The sequence below is a fragment of the Labrus mixtus genome, chromosome 18, assembly GCF_963584025.1.
Source record: "Labrus mixtus chromosome 18, fLabMix1.1, whole genome shotgun sequence".
NCBI lineage: Eukaryota > Metazoa > Chordata > Actinopteri > Labriformes > Labridae > Labrus > Labrus mixtus.
The window spans coordinates 20,320,442-20,339,918 of record NC_083629.1 but is presented as its reverse complement, the minus strand read 5'-3'; the positions used below and the strand labels follow the sequence as shown (position 1 = coordinate 20,339,918).

General features: G+C 40.8%; 1 protein-coding gene across 2 annotated transcripts in view; it reads left to right on the top strand.

Annotated features, from left to right (window-relative positions):
• Positions 1-16,601, top strand: part of stxbp6 (syntaxin binding protein 6 (amisyn)) — a 65,216-nt gene extending 48,615 nt beyond the window's left edge. The window contains exons 3-7 of one of the 2 annotated variants that reach the window (XM_061062514.1): positions 1,015-1,145; positions 1,262-1,427; positions 4,743-4,841; positions 11,848-12,005; positions 15,033-16,601. In XM_061062514.1, the coding sequence (XP_060918497.1) occupies positions 1,015-1,145; positions 1,262-1,427; positions 4,743-4,841; positions 11,848-12,005; positions 15,033-15,056 (578 nt within the window). In that variant the 3' untranslated portion in view covers positions 15,057-16,601. The remainder of the gene's footprint in view (positions 1-1,014; positions 1,146-1,261; positions 1,428-4,742; positions 4,842-11,847; positions 12,006-15,032) is intronic. The other variant, XM_061062515.1, reaches the window with a different exon arrangement.
• The last annotated feature ends 2,876 nt before the right edge of the window (positions 16,602-19,477 follow it).

The window sequence follows — 19,477 nt, the reverse complement described above, 5'->3', positions numbered from 1 at the left end:
ATGTACATGTATCTTATGGGGGCTTGCTGATGGCGCAATGGTTAGGGCGCGCGCCCCATGTATTGAGGCTGTCGTCTCAAGCGGGCGGCCCGGGCTCGCATCCCGCCTGTGGCCTCCCTCCCGCATGTCACTCCCCACTCTCTCTCCCTGGTTTCCGACTCTATCCACTGTCCTAGCTCTCTCCATAAAGGCACAAAAACCCAAAAACAAATCTTTAAAAAAAAAAAAAAAATGTATCTTATGTTACCAACCTTTTAGAAAAGCTTCAAAATATGAGAACATTCCTCCAAGAATCAGCAGGAACAGACTGATCCTTTTTTACCTGGATAATGTAAATATTAGGAACCACCAAAGTATGATATTGCATCAAATCATAAAACTTTGCAGTACCCAGTAGTTCAAATGAAAGCACAGTGTTTTTGTTGGCTGTGTTGTCATTATGTCCAATGTTTCTCTTTGTGAGTTGCTGATGCTTGGATGTCGTGCGCTTTTGTTACCTGCTTTGATTTAGTCAGCACTGCAGTAGAAGAGAAATGGGTTGTGTCCAACAAGGTGTGAAAATGCGGAGCAATTTATTCTTTGACAGGAACAATTTAAACAAGTGTTTGTGTTCTCCAAACCATCGGTGTGGAAAATGTTCTTCATGTAGCCGGGACACTGGAACTCATTGCACACATTGCACAGAGTACTTTATGTAAGATTAATGCTCACAAATTAACAGAGTGGGTAGAAAAGAAGAATTAATCTGTGTCTGTTTATGGTCTTTGTTTTAGAACTTTATATTAATGTCTTTGTTGTTGTTGGATAAGAGTGAATATATCACCTTGTCTCAGCAAGGTTTATTCTTGGCTCTAGTATTCATATTGGTTCATCTTGTGACCTGAACTGTGTATTTATCCAAACCTTAACTTTCTAGATATATGATAAACGTGGCTATAGTTACACCATATTGATATATTAAATAACTGCTGTTAAAAAACTTATCAGGTGTGTTTTATTGTTTTGTTTCCACAGTTACAAATAAGAAACCGTCCCACGTATCCATAACTAAAGTGAAGCAGTTCCAAGGATCCACTTCCTTCATAAAAAGATCCCAGTGGACAGTTGACCAGCTACGGCAGGTCAACGGCATTGACCCAAACAAAGTATGTAACTTTTATGTCTGCTATTCATTTGTTTCATATTTCCATTAAAACATTTTTTTTTTAAAAAGCAGGCAACAAAAACAAAACATCTTTTCCGGTCTGTTATTCTCTCCAAGGACTGTCCAGAGTTCGACCTGATGTTTGAAAATGCTTTCGACCAGTGGGTCGCTGGATCAGCAGGAGAGAAGTGCACCTTCATTCAGATTCTCCACCACACCTGCCAGCGCTACAGCTCCGCGCGGAAACCCGAGTTCGTCAACTGTCAGTCCAAACTACTGGGGGGTAAGAAAAGTGAAAATAACCCTCTGTGCTAATTGTTCTTTGTTAATACTTCTTGTTGGCACAGAGTGGCACTTCAATGCCAGACTGTTGTCATACTGTGCTGTAAGCCAGTCTGAAGCTGATTATGCATGATGACAGCCAGCACCTGGTGCCTATGAAAATGCATGCTTGTTCCTCGCACACAGCATCTGTCGAGCGCTCTGCTAAAGTGAGGTCAATGAGGATGGCCAACAATATGTGTCAGCTATGACTCAAAGCATCTGACACTGATCAGCTGGTTTCAAGCACATATACAACACTAAATAATTAATTTATGTGATGTTGACACATTTCATTCTGTGCCTGAAGTGTAAAACACATTTTTTTGAAATTGCTTTCCACCCTTCATAATATTGTTGAACATCACAGTAGAATCTCAGGCAGTTCTTTAACCAATGACACGGTTAACAAAATATGTGAAGCTTTGTAAAAACATCGGATACTAACCTCTCCCTTCATTGAACTTAATACTGACTTCGTGACACACTAATACATAATATAGGCTGATCAAACAAGTCAAAGTAGAATTTCATTGTTCATTGTCAAACCACATAAATGGACACTTCCTGGCTACACATTGTGTTTGTTATTTGAGAAGGGAAAGCTTTTGGTTGTGGTTTCTCTTGCCAGTAAAGAAAGCAGCAACCTCAGCAGCTTAATCAGATATTGATCTGTTTATCCCTGCAAGCCACATCTTTGAGAACAATTTAACCTGTTGTATTATTCATGGCATTATCTATGGAAAAACTTCCCTAAACATGTCTCCTACAGCAATAACCAAGGATTGATATTTCCAAAAAACACGGAATTAGTGTACTTTGCATGATGATGGATATGTCACTTTAAATAAAGTATTAGGTCTAATTTATGCTTCCTTTAAATATGAACATAGATACATGTGTTTTAAATTATATGAATGTCATGACCAATCTATACTCCCACATGTCCTTTACGTTTGGATGAACGTTCAGAGCGTGCAGTCTTGCAGGGACCTTCACTTTCCCTTCACTGCCCTCCGACTGACATTCAGTTCCATCTGATCTCCACCCAGCTGTTCTGTTGTAGTCGTCCGTCCCTTTTTGTAGTTCCTAACCAACTAGCACAAACTTCCCTCTGAAAGTTATGCCATTTTCAAGTATTGAAATGCTAAGTATTCTTCCTCGCTGTGTTTTGCTGGTCGTGCTGGTCGTGCTTCAACGGTTGGCTTCACTGCTTCATAGGTATCCGTAAGCTTTCAGAAAACTTGCGGAAACGCAGACAAAATTAGGGCAGAGTAAAGACAAAAGTCTCAGTCTGTAAACTGGTAACACGCACTTTTAATCGCAGATTTTGTGGCATCTTATTGTGAAAAAATTGCTCCTAAAAGTATTCAACATAAAAGACAGTGAAGACTTTAGACTTTCTCTTTATGTATGAAACTCACTTTCTTCTCATTAATAATACAGATGCTCATTCTCTTCAAATTTCTGTGAGGTTGCCTTGACCTTCCTCCTACTCTGACAACCATTTCCATATTTAACTCAGTTAAACTGACCCTGGTGCAGACTATCTTCTCTTGTGTAGGAGGGAAGGTAGTAAAGCTCTGTCGAGCTCTGAACCCAGAGATCTTAAGAGTAGGATGGATAATGCAGTGATAATGTTGCATATCAGCAAATACTGCCTTAAATGGAACTGGAAATTACACTTTACATTTTTTTTAAATTGCACAAAATCCAATTAAACTGATGGACAATTATAGGATTCATTGAACCAACCTTGATGTCTTTGTTGGGAATAAGAAATTCACTCAGGTCCAAACCTGTGGCTCGTGGATCCATGGCTGTATTGTGGAGAGTGATTTGATAACAGACTCCAGGCTCTCAGTGAGGGGTGGATACTGTGTTTGATGGATGGAAAAGCTGACAGTTTACCAAGCACATCGTAACAGGAGGAACAGATAGGATGCCAGCCTGCTGCCAACTCTGTCGACTCCAGTTTAAGTCTCACACCAGTGCAAAACAAAAATCATGACGCTGCTCAGGTGTGGGACCATAACTGTGGGAGGCTCAACCTGCAGAATCCTCCTGGGATGGCAGCCAACAGGCAAACCCTGAAGGTAGAACGTTATGCACATAATTCTGCTGATAAACCATCAGTACAATACTTAAGTTACCAAGAGAGACGAGTACTGTATGTTTGATATGGATCATAAACTGAATGAACAAAACAGGACAGGAGTGTAACTCATAAATCTCTGGGGTTGTTGTTCGTTTCCCCGTGTGTGTACTAGAGCTGTCATAACGATGTCATCTGTGGTGTGTGGATGCCAGCAGCTTTCTTGCTTGAGCTTAATCTTGCTCTGTTTCCCCAGGCTTATCACGTTACTACAAGAGCTCCTGTCAGTCTTAAGTCCCACATGGTAATAGACTGCAGACAGGTGCCAGCTTATTCAATGCATTACATTTAAGGAGCTGATACCATGATGCAGAACGGTTTCAAATTGAACGTCAGATTGAATTTAGATCCTTTAAACGTTTTAGTATCTAAAATGATTTATTTCCGTATGCTTGTGTCTATCTCCATGTCCACACCCAGGCTCTCTTTAGTTGTGCCAAATACATTCATGTTGTACTGTTAAAAGAGCGTTTCAGAGGAAACCACAGTGAGGTGATGCTGCAGAGTTTTAGACTCCCTTCAGAGAACAGGAAGTAGATGCACAGGCGAATGTTTGCGAGCCCTAATGGGGCGTATAATTGGTCAGGAAATAAAACAGCTAATTTTCTAATTGCCTCGTTATCAGTGTGGATTTGGGCTGCTGGCCACACTGTTTACACCGCTCTGCCCCAATTCTCACCTGAGCTTTTCTGCCTCACTGGCATCTAGCCGTGAGTTGTTTCTGAGCTAAGTGGATGCTTTTTTAATCGTCAGCATTAGGGGACAAACTGTCTCTGTAATGTTAAATGATTTTCATTCTTATAGAAGGTTACAATCAAGACATCTGACAAGTGTAAAACAGTTTAAATATGAACTAATTTAACAAACATTTTCATTAATATGGCAAACAAGTTAAAGTTTCTTAACTCAAATTAACAATTATATTTGAATTAAATCTCCAATAATAAGTCAATAACCACTTTCATCAATTTATGCATGAAAATAACCAACAACTCAAACCATAATACATGAGTCATGATGTAAGAATCCAAAAAGCTTAACCCCCTCTTGACCAATTTTAAAATGATGCCATGTTTTAATGATCAAAGCTGATAATGACCTTTTGATATTTTCTCATCACAGAAGACCAAGGTGTAGATTCAGTCTTTTTACGCTGCAGGGTCTATTTGAACAAAAAGAGGAAAGAATTTGTTGCACACCACACTCATCTACTAAGACAAGGTAAGCCAGTAATATAGTACACAGACATACCTGGACTCAATTTAGAAAAGTTGTTACTAAAAAAAAGGTGTTGAGCTCCTGAAGAAATCAAGCTGGTTTATAAAGTTTCCCCGGGCTAAGTTAGTCAAGTGTTCCCCGTACTAACAAGTGATGAGTCCCAGTCATATTGAGGTTTAATGAAATACCACAGAATCTTTCAGACATGCTTCAAACTCTTGCATGCATGGCTTTGTTCGTCTAGAAATCAGTCATTCAAAACTATACGCAAAAATGAAATAAGTGTAACAAACCAGTACTGCATATGAACTACATGTAATGCAGCTCTATTTAGAAGATGCATAAGGAAATTCTGACTTTGGTAACTGTGGCCTTCTAAAACAGTAAAGGGTTTTGAATGAAGCCTTTTCTCTAATTTCTGATATGAAGGCTCTGCTACTGGCTCTCATGGACTTATATTTGACCTAGTTGTCATTTATCCATGTATTATTGGTTAATATTCACACACACACTTTTGTCTTTGAGTAGTCAGAAGACTAGAAAAGAGCTATACAAGCTCAAGACTGTTTACCATTTAAATCACATGTTGATGAACAAGGGCAGTACAACGGTAGAGAGCTTTTTTTTCCAAGAAGATATCTTCAGTATTCTGAGCTTCTGTGTAGTTTTCCCAAGTGGTCATTTAAGCTTAATCAGGACTATAACTGACAAAATAACGTCTGTTTAATTCACAGTGTGATGCTGACGTTTATCTGCTGATTAAGCCGCACGAGAAGACACTGTTCCTGAATATCTATTTTTCTGTCTGCGTTAACACAGCTCTGTGGTACATTCGGTACAGAACGTCCACGTTGTCCTCATTGGTGTCTCTTATCAAGCTGGTTAAAAAAAAAGCTACAACGAGATACTTGGACTAAACTGCAGGCCAAACTGAGGCACCAAGGTCAAACCTTTTTCAACATGAGAAAAATATGCAGCGATGAAGTGATGTCTCAGCTTCTCTCCAACTTTAGGATTGAAGTCGTCTTTGAGATTCACATTCAGCTCACTACAAAGCTACAAGGATACATACTGTATATTGATAGTAAGGTAATTAAAACCAGGATGGAATGTCACCATATTACAGACTTATAACTAGTTATTGGATTGGGTCATGGTCCTGTATGCTTGTGGTGTTTGGGACAGGATAAGTTCTTTAAAGACAATAATATAACAAGAGAGTGAATACACAGTATACAGTATATATTTCAATAGGAAGGGGTGGGGAAGGAAATGAGGGCAATGTACAGATTGCTCTATTATTTGGAAAGCACAGACCGAAAATGAGATCTACCCCGCACAGGAGGTCAGGGAGCGACCATTGAATGGGAGAAAGGGGGAATGAAGAGCACAGAAGAATAACTGCAGAGAGAACGTGAAGAAAAGTGATGGGATAAAAGGCTATTGAGAGATAATAGACGTGTGTCATAAGTGCCGGGGGGAGTCGTCCTTTCTGGTTGAACTGCTTCTATAGTTTCAGGATGCTGCTGGGGATAATGTCAAGATTTGCATTTATTAAACCGAGGGAGGGGGGGGGGGGGGGGTCTATCTTGTAGTAGGAGCTGTAAAGCTGTTTCTTCAGTCCCTTATGAGTTTGATTTACATGAATCATCTCTTGCTGAGTATTTTTCTTATTTGATACAGCACATCTGGATGTTTTATCCATTTGAAACTGTGATCTCAGAATGGTTCTTGAAGTCTCGGCTTTATTGATTGAAAACTCGTCTCCAAAAGGTCTCTGTGCGTCGGAAAGCGACTCTGCAGAGAAGCTTGAATTTTTTGTTTTGATCCCCTCCTCCTGCTTTGACCTTGGTAAAAGACATCTCAACACAATCTTAGAGCAGAGAAGGATTAAAGGAGGAATGTTTTGAATTATTGAAAGATTTGTTTCCGCCTTGGCCTGCATGCCATCATGATGATATACTGTGTAACCCTTTATCATACTTCAGAGCTTTATACCTCAGATTCTCAGAAAGGGCTAGAGTGGTGGACGTCCATTTGATTACTTTAAATGAATAAAAAAGATGATTTATCATTACACACTCCAAAACATCTTTATAGTTGTAGCTGGGTTGGATTTCGACATTATAATCCAGTCGTGATAAGTAAGCTGTGTTAAACAGAGGTGGTATTCATCACACACCTCTTTGTCTACTTCACTGGGTGCCTGTGTTTGTGATCACTTCTAGCAGCAGTAAAACACAGCAGCACGCTTGTCAACAGTAGGAATATCTGATGTTGTTTGTCCATTTTGTGAAATTTAAGTTTTTAAATCTACTGTAAAACAAGCAACCGTGTGTTTTCATATTGTCAGACACTGTGGAAAGACGCTTGAAAATAACAGCAATTACTGGGTACTCAGGAGTCAAGAGGCTGTGGTAATGCGGGTTAAGCCGCGAGTAGGATGGGGATCATTTACAGAAAACCCTCGATAAAGTGTTTCATGTGTTTCTCTAGATGAGTAACAGTCGTCCTAAAGCCCCTCAGGGTAATCAGGAGACTTTCTGATGGTACTAGCAGACAAGTATGTGCTCTCTGATACTTTACAGAAAGTAGTCTAAGACACTCTCCCTTCAAACACCCACACACACATTATACCTCACAGCATAACCCCCAATTTCCACTTACTCCCTCAGCGCTGGACACGACACCGCCATTCTCTGCCACTCTAGTCAGTGATTGTGTTTCCACAGCGAGCGCCGCTAGTCTGATCCGTTTCAAATACGCTGCGAGTCTATTTTCAACCGAGTATGCTGCAGACAGAATATAACAACCCGGACAGGAAGTCGGACAGGGAAACACACAGGAGGCGTCCGTTCAATTTCAAAATAAAACACCCCATACGGACTCACAATTGTATTTTTCCATCTTTTTATCAACATTACGTCAAAACAGGCACCAAACAAACAACATATCATCCTCAGAAAGACAAAACAAAATCATGTTTGCATGTTTTTCCTTTTATTCCAGCGTGATCTTGTAGTTCTCCTGTGATGTGTGTCCAGCCGCTCACGTTCCTGTAACGGTTCCAGCGGGGCAAAACCGTGGCGCTAACGGACATTGTGGAAATTGGGGGTTAGCGCGGTGATAACATCAGAGTGAAAATGCTAAAGGCACTGCAGCATGTACTGATTGAATGCATTTTTTTTTTTGCGTCGCTGTGTAGGTTCTTGAATTGAATTATCCTATCTAATCAATTCCATATGCTCTGAGAGCAGATGTGGCTCGGCTGTCAGGATTTTGTGAAGTGTATCCGACATGTTCCTGTTGATAACCATCAGATTGTTTTCAGCAGCCCAGCCTCCAATCTACTGCTTACCGCAGACCAGGGAGAGAAGTCGACTTTCAATGAACTTTCCCTCTTCCCTTGTTATGTTTGTTTTTGCTCAAAGTTCCTGCTTTCTGCAGTATTTTGTAGCCAGAAAACAACTTGCCTTTTGTTCTTTCTTCATTGTTAAACAAACCCTGTCTTGTAGTGATATCAGGGGGTACTGCAACAAAATTCCTCCTGCATTGTTGAGAGAGGCGTGTCAGGGATGGACAAGGTTTGTCCTCTTTCTGTAGGTTACTCTCAGTCAAACATGTCAGAAGACACAATCAGACATAAGCTCCTCTTTTAGCTCTTTCAGTGTCTTGTACCTCATTAAAATGCTGACAGTAATTAATACCAGTGAGCTTCCTCAGCGACATAAAATACCCGCTCTTATCCCAAATGATAACAGTGATGGCTGATCTGCTCACCAAGATTAAGAGCTGGGATCACAGCGTTTGGCACCGCAAAACATAATCTACTCCTACACGTTTCATTCAGTTCCTGACGCTGCAGGCTCCCTCCACCCTGCCTTTCTCTGTAATTACATTCTCCACTGGGGGAGCCCACGCCACAGCCTGCTGCTGATCAATGAGAATGGAGGGAAGGAAAGGCACCAAAGAAAGGGGAAAGGGTGTGCAGACAAACAAAGGGAGATGTTTGCTGCGTGTACAGTGTGTTCGGGGAGGGGGGGGGGGGGTTGATTGAAGTATCACTCACCGGGGCTGCACAGGAGGAGAGGATTAAGAAGAATCTTTATAAAGAGGGTCTTTAATACAAACAGCGGCAGAGCAGGGATGTGTTTGTTGAGCCGATGTAGAGTGAATTCATCAGACTTGAACTTGTCTTTCCTTGTGGCTATAAAGTTTTGAGTTGAGGAAGAGAATACTACATCCTCACTGCAGCTTTGGACTGTGGACTGATTGTATTATTTAGACTTTTAATCAATTCTGTCAGGTATGAAGCCTATTTCACTGCTCAGTGTTTCCAACAGTATGAAGCGGTACTTGTGGTGGCAAGGCGTGGCTATTAAAAACTGTAAAATAGGGGTGAATGATGGCCTAGCGGTTATTTTGCACGCCCCTTGTATAGATGCTATAGTCCTCATTGCAGCGTCTTGGGTTTGAATCTGACCTTTGCCCTTTGCTGCACGTCATTCACAACTCTCTCCTCCTCCTGTGCTGTCCATAAAAGGCAGATAACTTTTAACCAAATGAAATTAACATTAGTTTGGTTATCTAGTAGGTCAGGTAATATATTTGGGTTATTGTGATCTTTTGATATTTGGCCTCTCCTCTGAATTATGTTTTATAAAGATGCCTCTGATTTTGAAATGTTTCACTTCTTGTTCGGTAATCACAACGTATGATACATATGTGGACGAGGCTTATGTAGTATATAGAAACGATCCGAAACTAAGAGGGCAGAACGACATTGACAGCAAACACCTACACAAATGGTTAAAGTCCATATTCTGCCCTTTTTGGGGTTCGTATATTTAATCTATGTATCTACTTTTGTACGTTCACAATAGCTAAAGTGCGAAAAAAGTGTCTGCTCCTCCTTGCTCCCTCTACGCTCTGAGTCCGTCAGCTACACTCTGCTGAGCCCACACTGTTAGACCCCACGTGGGCCAAGTCTGCTCTGATTGGTCTGCCGATCCGCTCTGTCGTTATTGGTCAGTTGCTCAGCACGCTTCTCGGAAATTTCAACATGAGCTGCAGGGCTTGCCACAACGAGCCAATGGGCTTAGATCATTGATCTCACACTGACAATGACGTCGGACTGACACATGCGGCTAATGCTACAGCTAACAGGAGGACGTAGGAGAAGCCGCGTTTCCGCAGACTTTGAATTTTTGCAAATAGATGTGCCTAAACATGCACAGGACACTTGGAAAACACACTAAAGAGCATATAAAACCAGAAAAAGAAGAATATGGGACCTTTTTAAAATAGCGGTATGACAAAGTTCATATTATAAATGAGATGCATTGACAGGAGGGACGTTCGGGAAGATGTCTCTCTCTCTCTCTGATCACCTGCAGAGTGTGTATCAGATGTTCCAGGTTATGAGATGCAAGGCTCGGATGGCATCCTTATACGGATAATAATACAAAAAAAAGAGTTGGCAAGTATACTTGTGCGATTGCAAAATACTTGGGCAGCTTGCCCAGGTATTGTCTATGTGTGGGAACCACTGCTGTTGATACAGGTGTGTTTGCAGTGTACAGTGTGGCCTGCAGTCTGTGGCTCATTCCTTGAATTCCCTGGAAAAGTGACTGTTTCACAGCCTTGTGTTTTTGGGCATGGTGTTTTAATTTCCTTTTGTGTGTGTAGATATGAATACATGAACACCTTTACTCACTCGGTCTGCTGCAGCACGGCTGTCTTCACACACAAACTGCTTTGACTTTGTCAAATTACTTTTTTTTTTTTTTTGAAGGAACACCAGCTGGCCTCGCCGTCTGCTTTTTTGCTGTCATATAACCGACTGCAGGAGAGTCATCCCAATTATCTGTCAGTCAGCCCTACCTGCCTGGACGCAGCGGGACACACACTCCCTGTATTGTGGTTTCTTTTGGGAGCCGATAGAATCAGACTTGTCAAATCTTTATACACTCGGTACCTTCAAGCTTTGCTCAGACTGTTCCTTCCCCCGATAACTTATTTACTGTATATTTGAGGATATAGACCTTGGAAAAATCGAATCTTCTCAGTGTGTGTTGTCCTCTTCTCAACGTCAGGTACAGGAGTAGAGAGTGTAACTCTGCATTATTTAGTGTAATAAGCAACACCACCAAATCAATAATAATCGCTAACCCCTGCAGCTTTGTTGTTGTTCTGTAATTAAAATAACTCGTCACAACTTTTCCACAGCAAACAGAAAGTCTCCAGGGGTAACAGGTCACATGGTCAGAGAGCAACAACTCTCAGAACATTTTCCGATTTTTTTTTCCTAAACTAATGTGCTGACATCAAATTCATCAACATAAAAATGCACCCAGCTGGAACAATGCAACTGAATTGCCAATAAAGAGATAGCAGCAGGAAGATTGCTGTTCTCAGTCTGCTGGCTAGTGTAGGACATAACGGCAGCGCTCCCGACGTGCACTAGATTAATGGCTTGTCAGTGGAAACATCCGCAGGGCTGCCACTGCTATCAGAAGACGTGTTCTCTGTCTTATATCCACCACTGGGTCTCCAGAAGCATATATCCTCTCTTTATTACACTATAGTTTAGCAAAAGTGAGGGGTAATCGCAGGCCTGGCATCACAAGTTCAAAACTGAAGAAAAGCAGCGCTGAATGTTAGCAGGGGGTGATACTGTCTTCAAAAGAGACAATAAATCTGGTGCTGCATGTTTTGCTGTTGCTCACTTTGATGTTTGAAAAGGTTAATTTCACTTGATCTTTACTTGACATAAATCTGCGCTGAAGAAATCTCATTAGCCACCTTCCCACGTTGCACCTGATGGATGCCATTTACATCATGTTGTCTCCGACTGTTAGCACAAATGCTGAGTGTCACTGATTGAACCAGCTACTCTCCTTATTCACAAAGGAATAATAATAATGTCTTTTGTCTTTTCCTTTCTCTTTGTGTCCTACTTTGTTTCTCTTCTCTTTGCTGTGCCCCCCCCCCCCACCTTTATCTACAGGTAACAGTATACTACACTCAGCTGCAGACAGCGTGACAAGCGCCGTACAGAAGGCCAGCCAGGCTCTGAATGAGCGCGGGGAGCGATTAGGCCGGGCCGAAGAGAGGACCGCGGACATGATGAACAGCGCTGAACAGTTCTCTGTCACTGCGCAGAAGGTGAGGCAATACGTTAGCAAGATACATTACAAGGGAGATCCTCAGGGTGGGCTTACTGCATGCATTTTCATACAGAGCAGAACATCTCGTCAGGATTTTGAAAGTCGTTATTAGTTCAGCCGTGAGATCAAACGTCTTACTTAAACCCGAGGATGTCGTACGAGTCGCTTTACTCCGACTCGAGCCTCTCAGCTGTGCCGCTTGCTGCTCTCACAAGATAATCGCTTTTTTTTTTTTTCTTCTTCTTCTTCTCCCTCCCTCATTTACTCTCTCTTCTTTTGTGCTTCTCTACCGGGTGTTCCCTCATCCTCCATGTATCTCATATCTCTTGTTTTTCAAGAAAACTAATTGCATGCTGTGTAATGAGGCTATTAACATAATATCATTTTTTATTTTTTTTTCAAACTGCAAAACACAAGAAAATCTCTCTTGCTTTGTAACGAGTGCACCTACAGTAATAATGTGACACAGTATCTCAGACACGCCTGTGTTTTCAGCTTGGCGTCCTCGGTCATTCTGTGAGCTCACTAAAAGACACGAGCCATCTCAAAACGTGATGTGAATGACTTCAACACCGCAGCCATATCACTCTCTATTAAAATGACTGTTTTTATGCATATTGCAGTACTAGTGATGGTGGTTTGATTGAAAGACATTATAAGAACCTTGAACAGCTCTCTTGCTGCTCACAGATGAGCTCCCCCGCTGTGATGAATTACAAAAACTGTTATAAGTGCCGAAAAAAAAAGCCTCGGCTCCGGAGGTAGCGAAGAGAACGAGTGTAGAATCCCCCCATGAAGAATCACTCATCTGCCAGTGTCTCCATTTCACTTACTGCCATTAGCTTCTTTTAACGAATCATTCATCTTACTCATTATTATCAAGACTCATCATGTTGCATGTTTAAAGAGCTCTCTTAAAGGGAGTTTGCAGCCTCCAAGATGGAGAAAGAAGTCGTTCATGTTAGGAATGGACAAGACTGTCTGCACTTGTTAACTTTGAATCCGTGGATGACTTAAAAGGATTATTTGACTTTTCATGTCATCCGCAGGAGTTGAACGGCCGACCTCCGAATGATTCAAATTATAGTCAAGTGCGGCGCTAATAATCTGCTGCGCCGCGGCAGGGTCACCCCGACCCTTCCTTTCACTTCGCTTCTACAATCCACTTTCTGTGCTTCACTTTCTGACAGCTGGAGCCGCACTGCTCAGGTTTAATGGAGACCGCTCATCCCTGTGTGCTGCTCTACTGCCCCCACTTGTTCAGTTTGCAGAATTCAGTTTTCCTCTTTTTAATGCGACCGACTTCATACTCGCTCTGTTGCTTCTGTGTGTGAGTGTGTGTGAGTGCTGTGTAAATGTGTTTCTTCCATACATATGCCGCCATGTCCCATAGCTGTCTGTCAGATTGGGAGCCTCGGTCATCTCTCTTTCACAATCCTCCTGAGCCCTTTAGAACCCTTGCCTGAAACACCAGGTCGCCTTGCAGCAGCCTGTTTCTTTGTTGAACTTTTTTAAATAGTCAAATCCAGAAAGATTAAAGTTTGAGAATTTCAGTATTTTCAAGATGACTTAAGTCTCTGAGATGTCTTTGAGATGAAAAACATCAACACTTTTTTTTATATTTTATGGATCAGCTTTGATAGAAGACAACATGACGTTGCGTTTTAATTCAGTCTCCTTTTTCTTGTTTCTGGTTCTGCATCAGGCCGAAAGCTTCCTGCAACATCAGCACAAACTGAAACAACTGTGGAAACTAATTTAAAGTAGAGTGAGTTTATTTTAACGATGGGAACCTTTCCAGCAGTACTCTGACACTTTCTCACTCCTGGCAGTTTCAGTAGAGCTTAGCAGATAAACTGTATATCAACATAAACGGAAAGGCGTGTTCCTTTCCTGGAAAAGGAATTACCCTAACTGAACTCACGTTGATAAGAATAAATAGAGTTCTTGAAAAGGTTTCACAATAGTGTTTTTCCACACTAACTTGTGTCGGTCGGTCCAGACTTTTGTGGCCAAAGTTTTAGACTTTCCAAAGATGGTATCAAACATAATCATACTTACACTGAAATCCAACCAGCCTTAGCAATGATTTAAAAAAGCCTACTACCTACTATATATGTTTCTCTATTTCCCAATCGACACAAAGCTCAATCCACAATCCTTTGCGAAATGTTCTCTGCCTTAATCAAATTCCTGACCCCTGTGACACCATGATTTTCATATAAAATCATATTAACTACTGATTTCCATCATGGAGGACATAAAAAAGCAGTGTTAAAATTTGGTGCATATCAATTGAAAACTGCTTTAATAGTAAGTTGAAATGTTCTGTCTCGAATATCAATGACGCTTCAGAAATATCTATACGTCTCTTTTTCTTGCTGTCATGAAATGTTTCTGACGAGATGGCAGCCATTGTGAAAATGCAAAACGCCTGTTGTAAATGACACAAACTCACACAAACGATAGCTAATTGGTAAGGCCAGGATGTCCTCTATACCAGTGGTTCTCAGCTGGTCCAGCCTCAGGACCAACTACTCCTTCATGAAACATCGAAGCCCAAATTTCTCATGTAATTCATTCAGTCAGATTTATTTGAAAGAAAAACGGTGCAGTGTGGACCTCAGAGGGGACACAGCATGGGAGAACAAAGTAACTGAATGAAACAAAAAGTGTTTTGTAGACTTTTTGACATCATTTTTCTTCCAGGCGAACATTTGCGACCCACTGAAAACGGCTCCACAACCCACTTTTGGGTCCTGACCCACCAGTTGAGAACCACTGCTCCATACTGTGCAACAGGTTTTTAGCTTTATAGCTCAACAGGTTTTACAGATATCCTTTGGAGATGAATAAATGACCGGGTTTCAGTTATGTATCCTCATTTTTACTCACTCATATTTGATGTTAGACCTACAGTTACAGCTACAGTGATAGTTGTAGGTAGCTGGAAAGCATGATGCTGATAGGTGGCTTTAAATACTCACTATATCATTCCTCAACCCCCACCCTCATTTTTCTACAGCTTGCCATGAAGCACAAGTGTTAAACCACTGCCAAAATCAACTGGGGGGAGGGGGATCAACCAATCGCCCGTCGTTGTACAGGAGAAGGATTCCAGAGTTTATTCTTTTCAAGAGTTGTAATATGATTACTGTTTGTTAACAATGTTAACATCTTAATGTTTTGCGTTGTGTTCTGATGCATCTTCGGATGGTGACGCGTCGAGCTGAAGGGGACAACGAGAGGTAAACAGTCCTACAGCAGAATGTTTTCAAGCTTCTGTTTGCCAAAAAAAAAAGAAAAAAACAACCAACGCGGCCCCAGCTACGACTGCATTTTTTAATCTCAGTCAATGAAGACACTCACACGTCTCACATGCTTCAACACTAATGTGACTGCACACATGCTGACGAGTCATTATCACTAATCAGTGCGAGGCAAGCAACAGCTCGTCCTGCAGGTTATTAAATTGTTATAAATGAATTAAACAGAGTTATTTATGAGCCCTGCGGTGATTATGCAGTCTGACTGTAGTGACTGACCCTCTCATGGGTTTTGACTTTAAACGGATACATAACACGTTGCACACCTGATGACAGCCACAGTTTAAAAAAGGATGGCGCTCAAAAAGAATAATTACATCTGTGGATAAAACAACGTTAACTCTGCCCTTTAACATCAATACTTCCAAACCTTTATTCTTACAATGCTTTAAATCAAACATTCATGTATCTAATGCTTCTGTCGACTTTTGGGCGTCGCAGTCTGTCGCTCAGTTGTTTTGTCCCTCATTTCAAGATGTATAAATACCAGTATTAGTCAAATTACTTACAGCATTTTATTTAATCTGAAACCGAAGGGAGTAATCAGAGGGAGTATATAAAAAAACTAAACCGAAATATAATATTTCAGCTGTTGAGTCAGACTTGTCTTACATTTGAATATAAACCAAAATACCAGGAATACATTTTCCAACGTTTTTGGAAGTGTACTTGAAGATCTCATGTTTTAAAAAAATAAGCTTTTAAAGTATCATAATTTATGTTTAGGGGAATTGGGGGTCTAATTCAGTAAACCAGCTTCTGCATTGTAAAAAGCAAAACGTGTGATTCCTCACTATTATATCTCGATGTCTGTAAAGCTGATATGTCTCACAAACATGGGATGTTTTTAACAATACTCCCGGCTGTTGTCTCCACTTCAAACAGTGATTATGTGTTCTGCTTTTTGTATACGTTGGGGTGGTCACTATAATGACGTGTACACTGTTAAACACAGGGCCAAATGTCTTCAATGTCCGCAGCAGCAGTGTGTACTTCTAGTGTTTGGTTTGTGTCATTTCTCTCTCACTGACTGACCCTTTTGGCTTCCTCGCTGGTCACTTAGCACCATCACAATCGAGATGTATTTGATTCTTTTTATATTTTGAATTTTATATAATTCACAATGTTACAATGCACCGACAACCTTATCTCGCAGAGCACTGTTGAGTTCACAATGAAACGTTCCAGTTGCCTCACTGTTATTGTGCTTGTATTCCTCTTAACACTTTGGATGTTTTATGTTTTAATAAAAAGATGTGTCAAACAAATTGTGTCCTTTATTTTTAACCACCACCTTAAACAATTCCATAAAAAAATGGAACTAGAAGTAGCGCTTTTATTTTGAAGGGTGTTTTTCATTGATGTTGCATTTGTCGCATTGATTTTCTCATAAACAATAATCTGTTTACGGAGTCCTTTATGTAATTGTCTGTGTTGTGCTCAGTCTCTCTCTATGCCTACACGATGCTCACATCACACTGATCTCTGATCTGAAAGTCAAAGGTGTTAAATTGAGTCACAAACACAATGAAAATTAAACGTTTGTTTTTGAATTAGTGCCTTTTGCTGTTAACCTCTCACCTCAGTCAGCACATCAGTGTTTATATGGACTTGCATGTTATTGTAGCTACCCAGGGTCACACTGAAGATGCATGAGGTACAGTGTTTTTTTACATTCATTTTGGTTGGAGTTAATTAAATCTCAGTTTTGTGTTTGTACTTTATGGGAGAGTTGGTAAAAAGTTACAGGAGAAATAGTCAGTGAAGGTCACATTTCACTTTGACTCCTTGTGTCTTTTGTGTATAATTTGAGCTTTCTCTGTCTATTTGATATCTTACACTGAACATAAAAGTAACATTTTGTCTGCATGTTTTCCACTTCTGGCTTGTTTTCAAGGTCTCATTGTTTCAAAGTGGAAAAAACACATTTTTGATAACCTTCCATTGATAGCTCTGTACATCTAAAACAGAAATAAACATACGACTTAAAGTTGTGCAAATCCTTTCCCCTGGTACTGGTGATGAAAACCTCTACAAGTGAATGCTGGTGAAATCTTTCCCTTAAAGAAATAATGTTGATATTCCCTCTTTGAAAGTACATTTTGGGAATAGCATTCTTTGACAAATCAAAACATATCTTTTAAATCCTAAAAACGAAAAGACAATTGGCAATCAAATTTTGCCCAGTGGCTGAGTTCAAAGTGGTTGTAACCATAGACTGTAAAAATAAATTGTTGCAACCAATCAGTGAAGAGTACAGCCTAAGTGTATTACATTGACCAAAATCTTTCGGCCAGGATGAAACACAGAAACACTGCAGTGAATGGACCAGCAGAAGTCATACTATTAGAAAGTCATTTTCAAACCTAATGGTGGTAAAGCTGAGATATCCTGTCATTTATTCCCTTATTTTATATTGTGTCTGTATCCCATAATACAGCTCAATAGCCGGTTGTACCTAGCCTCCCAATTATGGTAAAACCCTTGTCTACCAAACTCCATGCCCCTCTTAGTTTATAAACCCAAGCTGTCATCAGTCGATGACATCACTCCAGTTGTCCTTGGAAAAGCCAGAAGGGTCATTATAGATCTCTTTTCAAAGTCTGAGTAATTCCTGCTCCAACAAAAAGATCTTTATGTATAAATATATTGCTTCATCCCATACTTTATATGAATATTATACCAACCCACGCCTTTAACAGCTTTGGCTTTTGGACGTCATGTTTGATGCCAGGTTGAGTTTATGTTGGCAGCTCTTTTTTAATCAGAAATTAATAGGAAAAGTCCATATTTCTAGTTCCAGGCCAGACTTGACTTATGAAGGCAATGTTGAAAAAACCTCCATCTGTCTTCCCTCAATCACATTTTTGGCCTATCATATAAAATAAAGGATACCCATTCCTAATATAGTCCATCATTACTTATCATAGACTAAATACAGGCTATGTGTGGTATACATGTCCTCGTTTTTGGGGGGTTTAATGCCTTTATTGACACGAGTGGATAGAGTTGGTCACAGAGATAAGAAAATGGAGAATGACATGCGGTGAAGTGCAAAAGGTCAGACTTGAACCCTATCCATTAGTTTCGAGGACTAACACATCTGTTCATTGGGCGGCCATCATAATCCCTTGGCTATCTGACACCCTGGTAGACACACATTTTCTCACCTGTAGCAACAGCCATCAGTATTTAAAAATAGTGTGTGTCCAACTAAGACCCTGAGCTTTGAACAAATTCCTGCCTTCATACATTTAAAAGAGGAAACTCAATTATCGATGAAGACTTATGAAGTATGAAAGAGTCAGCTGAGCAGAAACAAATCTTATCAAAACATCTATGTTACATCTTCCCTCCCTGCCACCTTAATTGTATTTAAATCATGTAATTAATGGTGTAGACCAATTCGTCAAGCAGCAGGGGCAGTACGCCTAGTAGCACTGCTGAAATACATGATCTATAGCTTTTAGTGCTGCAGGAGGAGGGGGGGAGTAAGTACCTCATAAAAGCCCCGGTGCACATCTCTGCTGCCATTACTCACACTGCCAGCTCCTGTGAATCACTCCTGGCCCCCTTCTTAAAACCCACCTCTAATCCCTCAGCTCTTTATTTCCCTCCCAGCTTTAGCTACACTGAGCTCCTCATTTCAGCACACACATTTCAAACACATGGACGATATTTTTTTTTTTTATCCCTGAGAATGTATCTTGTTGCATTGAAGTGCTTGAATACCTTTCTACCTTTTACATTTTACATGAAGACCCATCACAGCGCAATAACCTTTGTTTACCACTAGGGGGTGCACTAGCCTAGCGTAAACAATCCATTAACTCTTATCAGCTAGCTTCACTGCCCTGTAGCTTATTGAACCAGTCCAGGTGATTATTCGTGTGTCATTTCAGTGTGTTGCATTCATTGATCCCAGGCTGGAGGCGTGAATTAACGCCTGATTGAAAGCTGTTCAGCACAAGTAATTGCTGCAGTGAACGTCTGACAGCGGCTTGAGTTATAGTGGGACAGAGCCGGTGGGCAGCTACACAATTGAACCCACCCCCCCATCCTGCACAGAGAGCACAACACACACAGGAAGTCTTAGAAGATTGAGGGTGTTATTGGGATTCCTAAATTTGCTCTGTCAGTATTT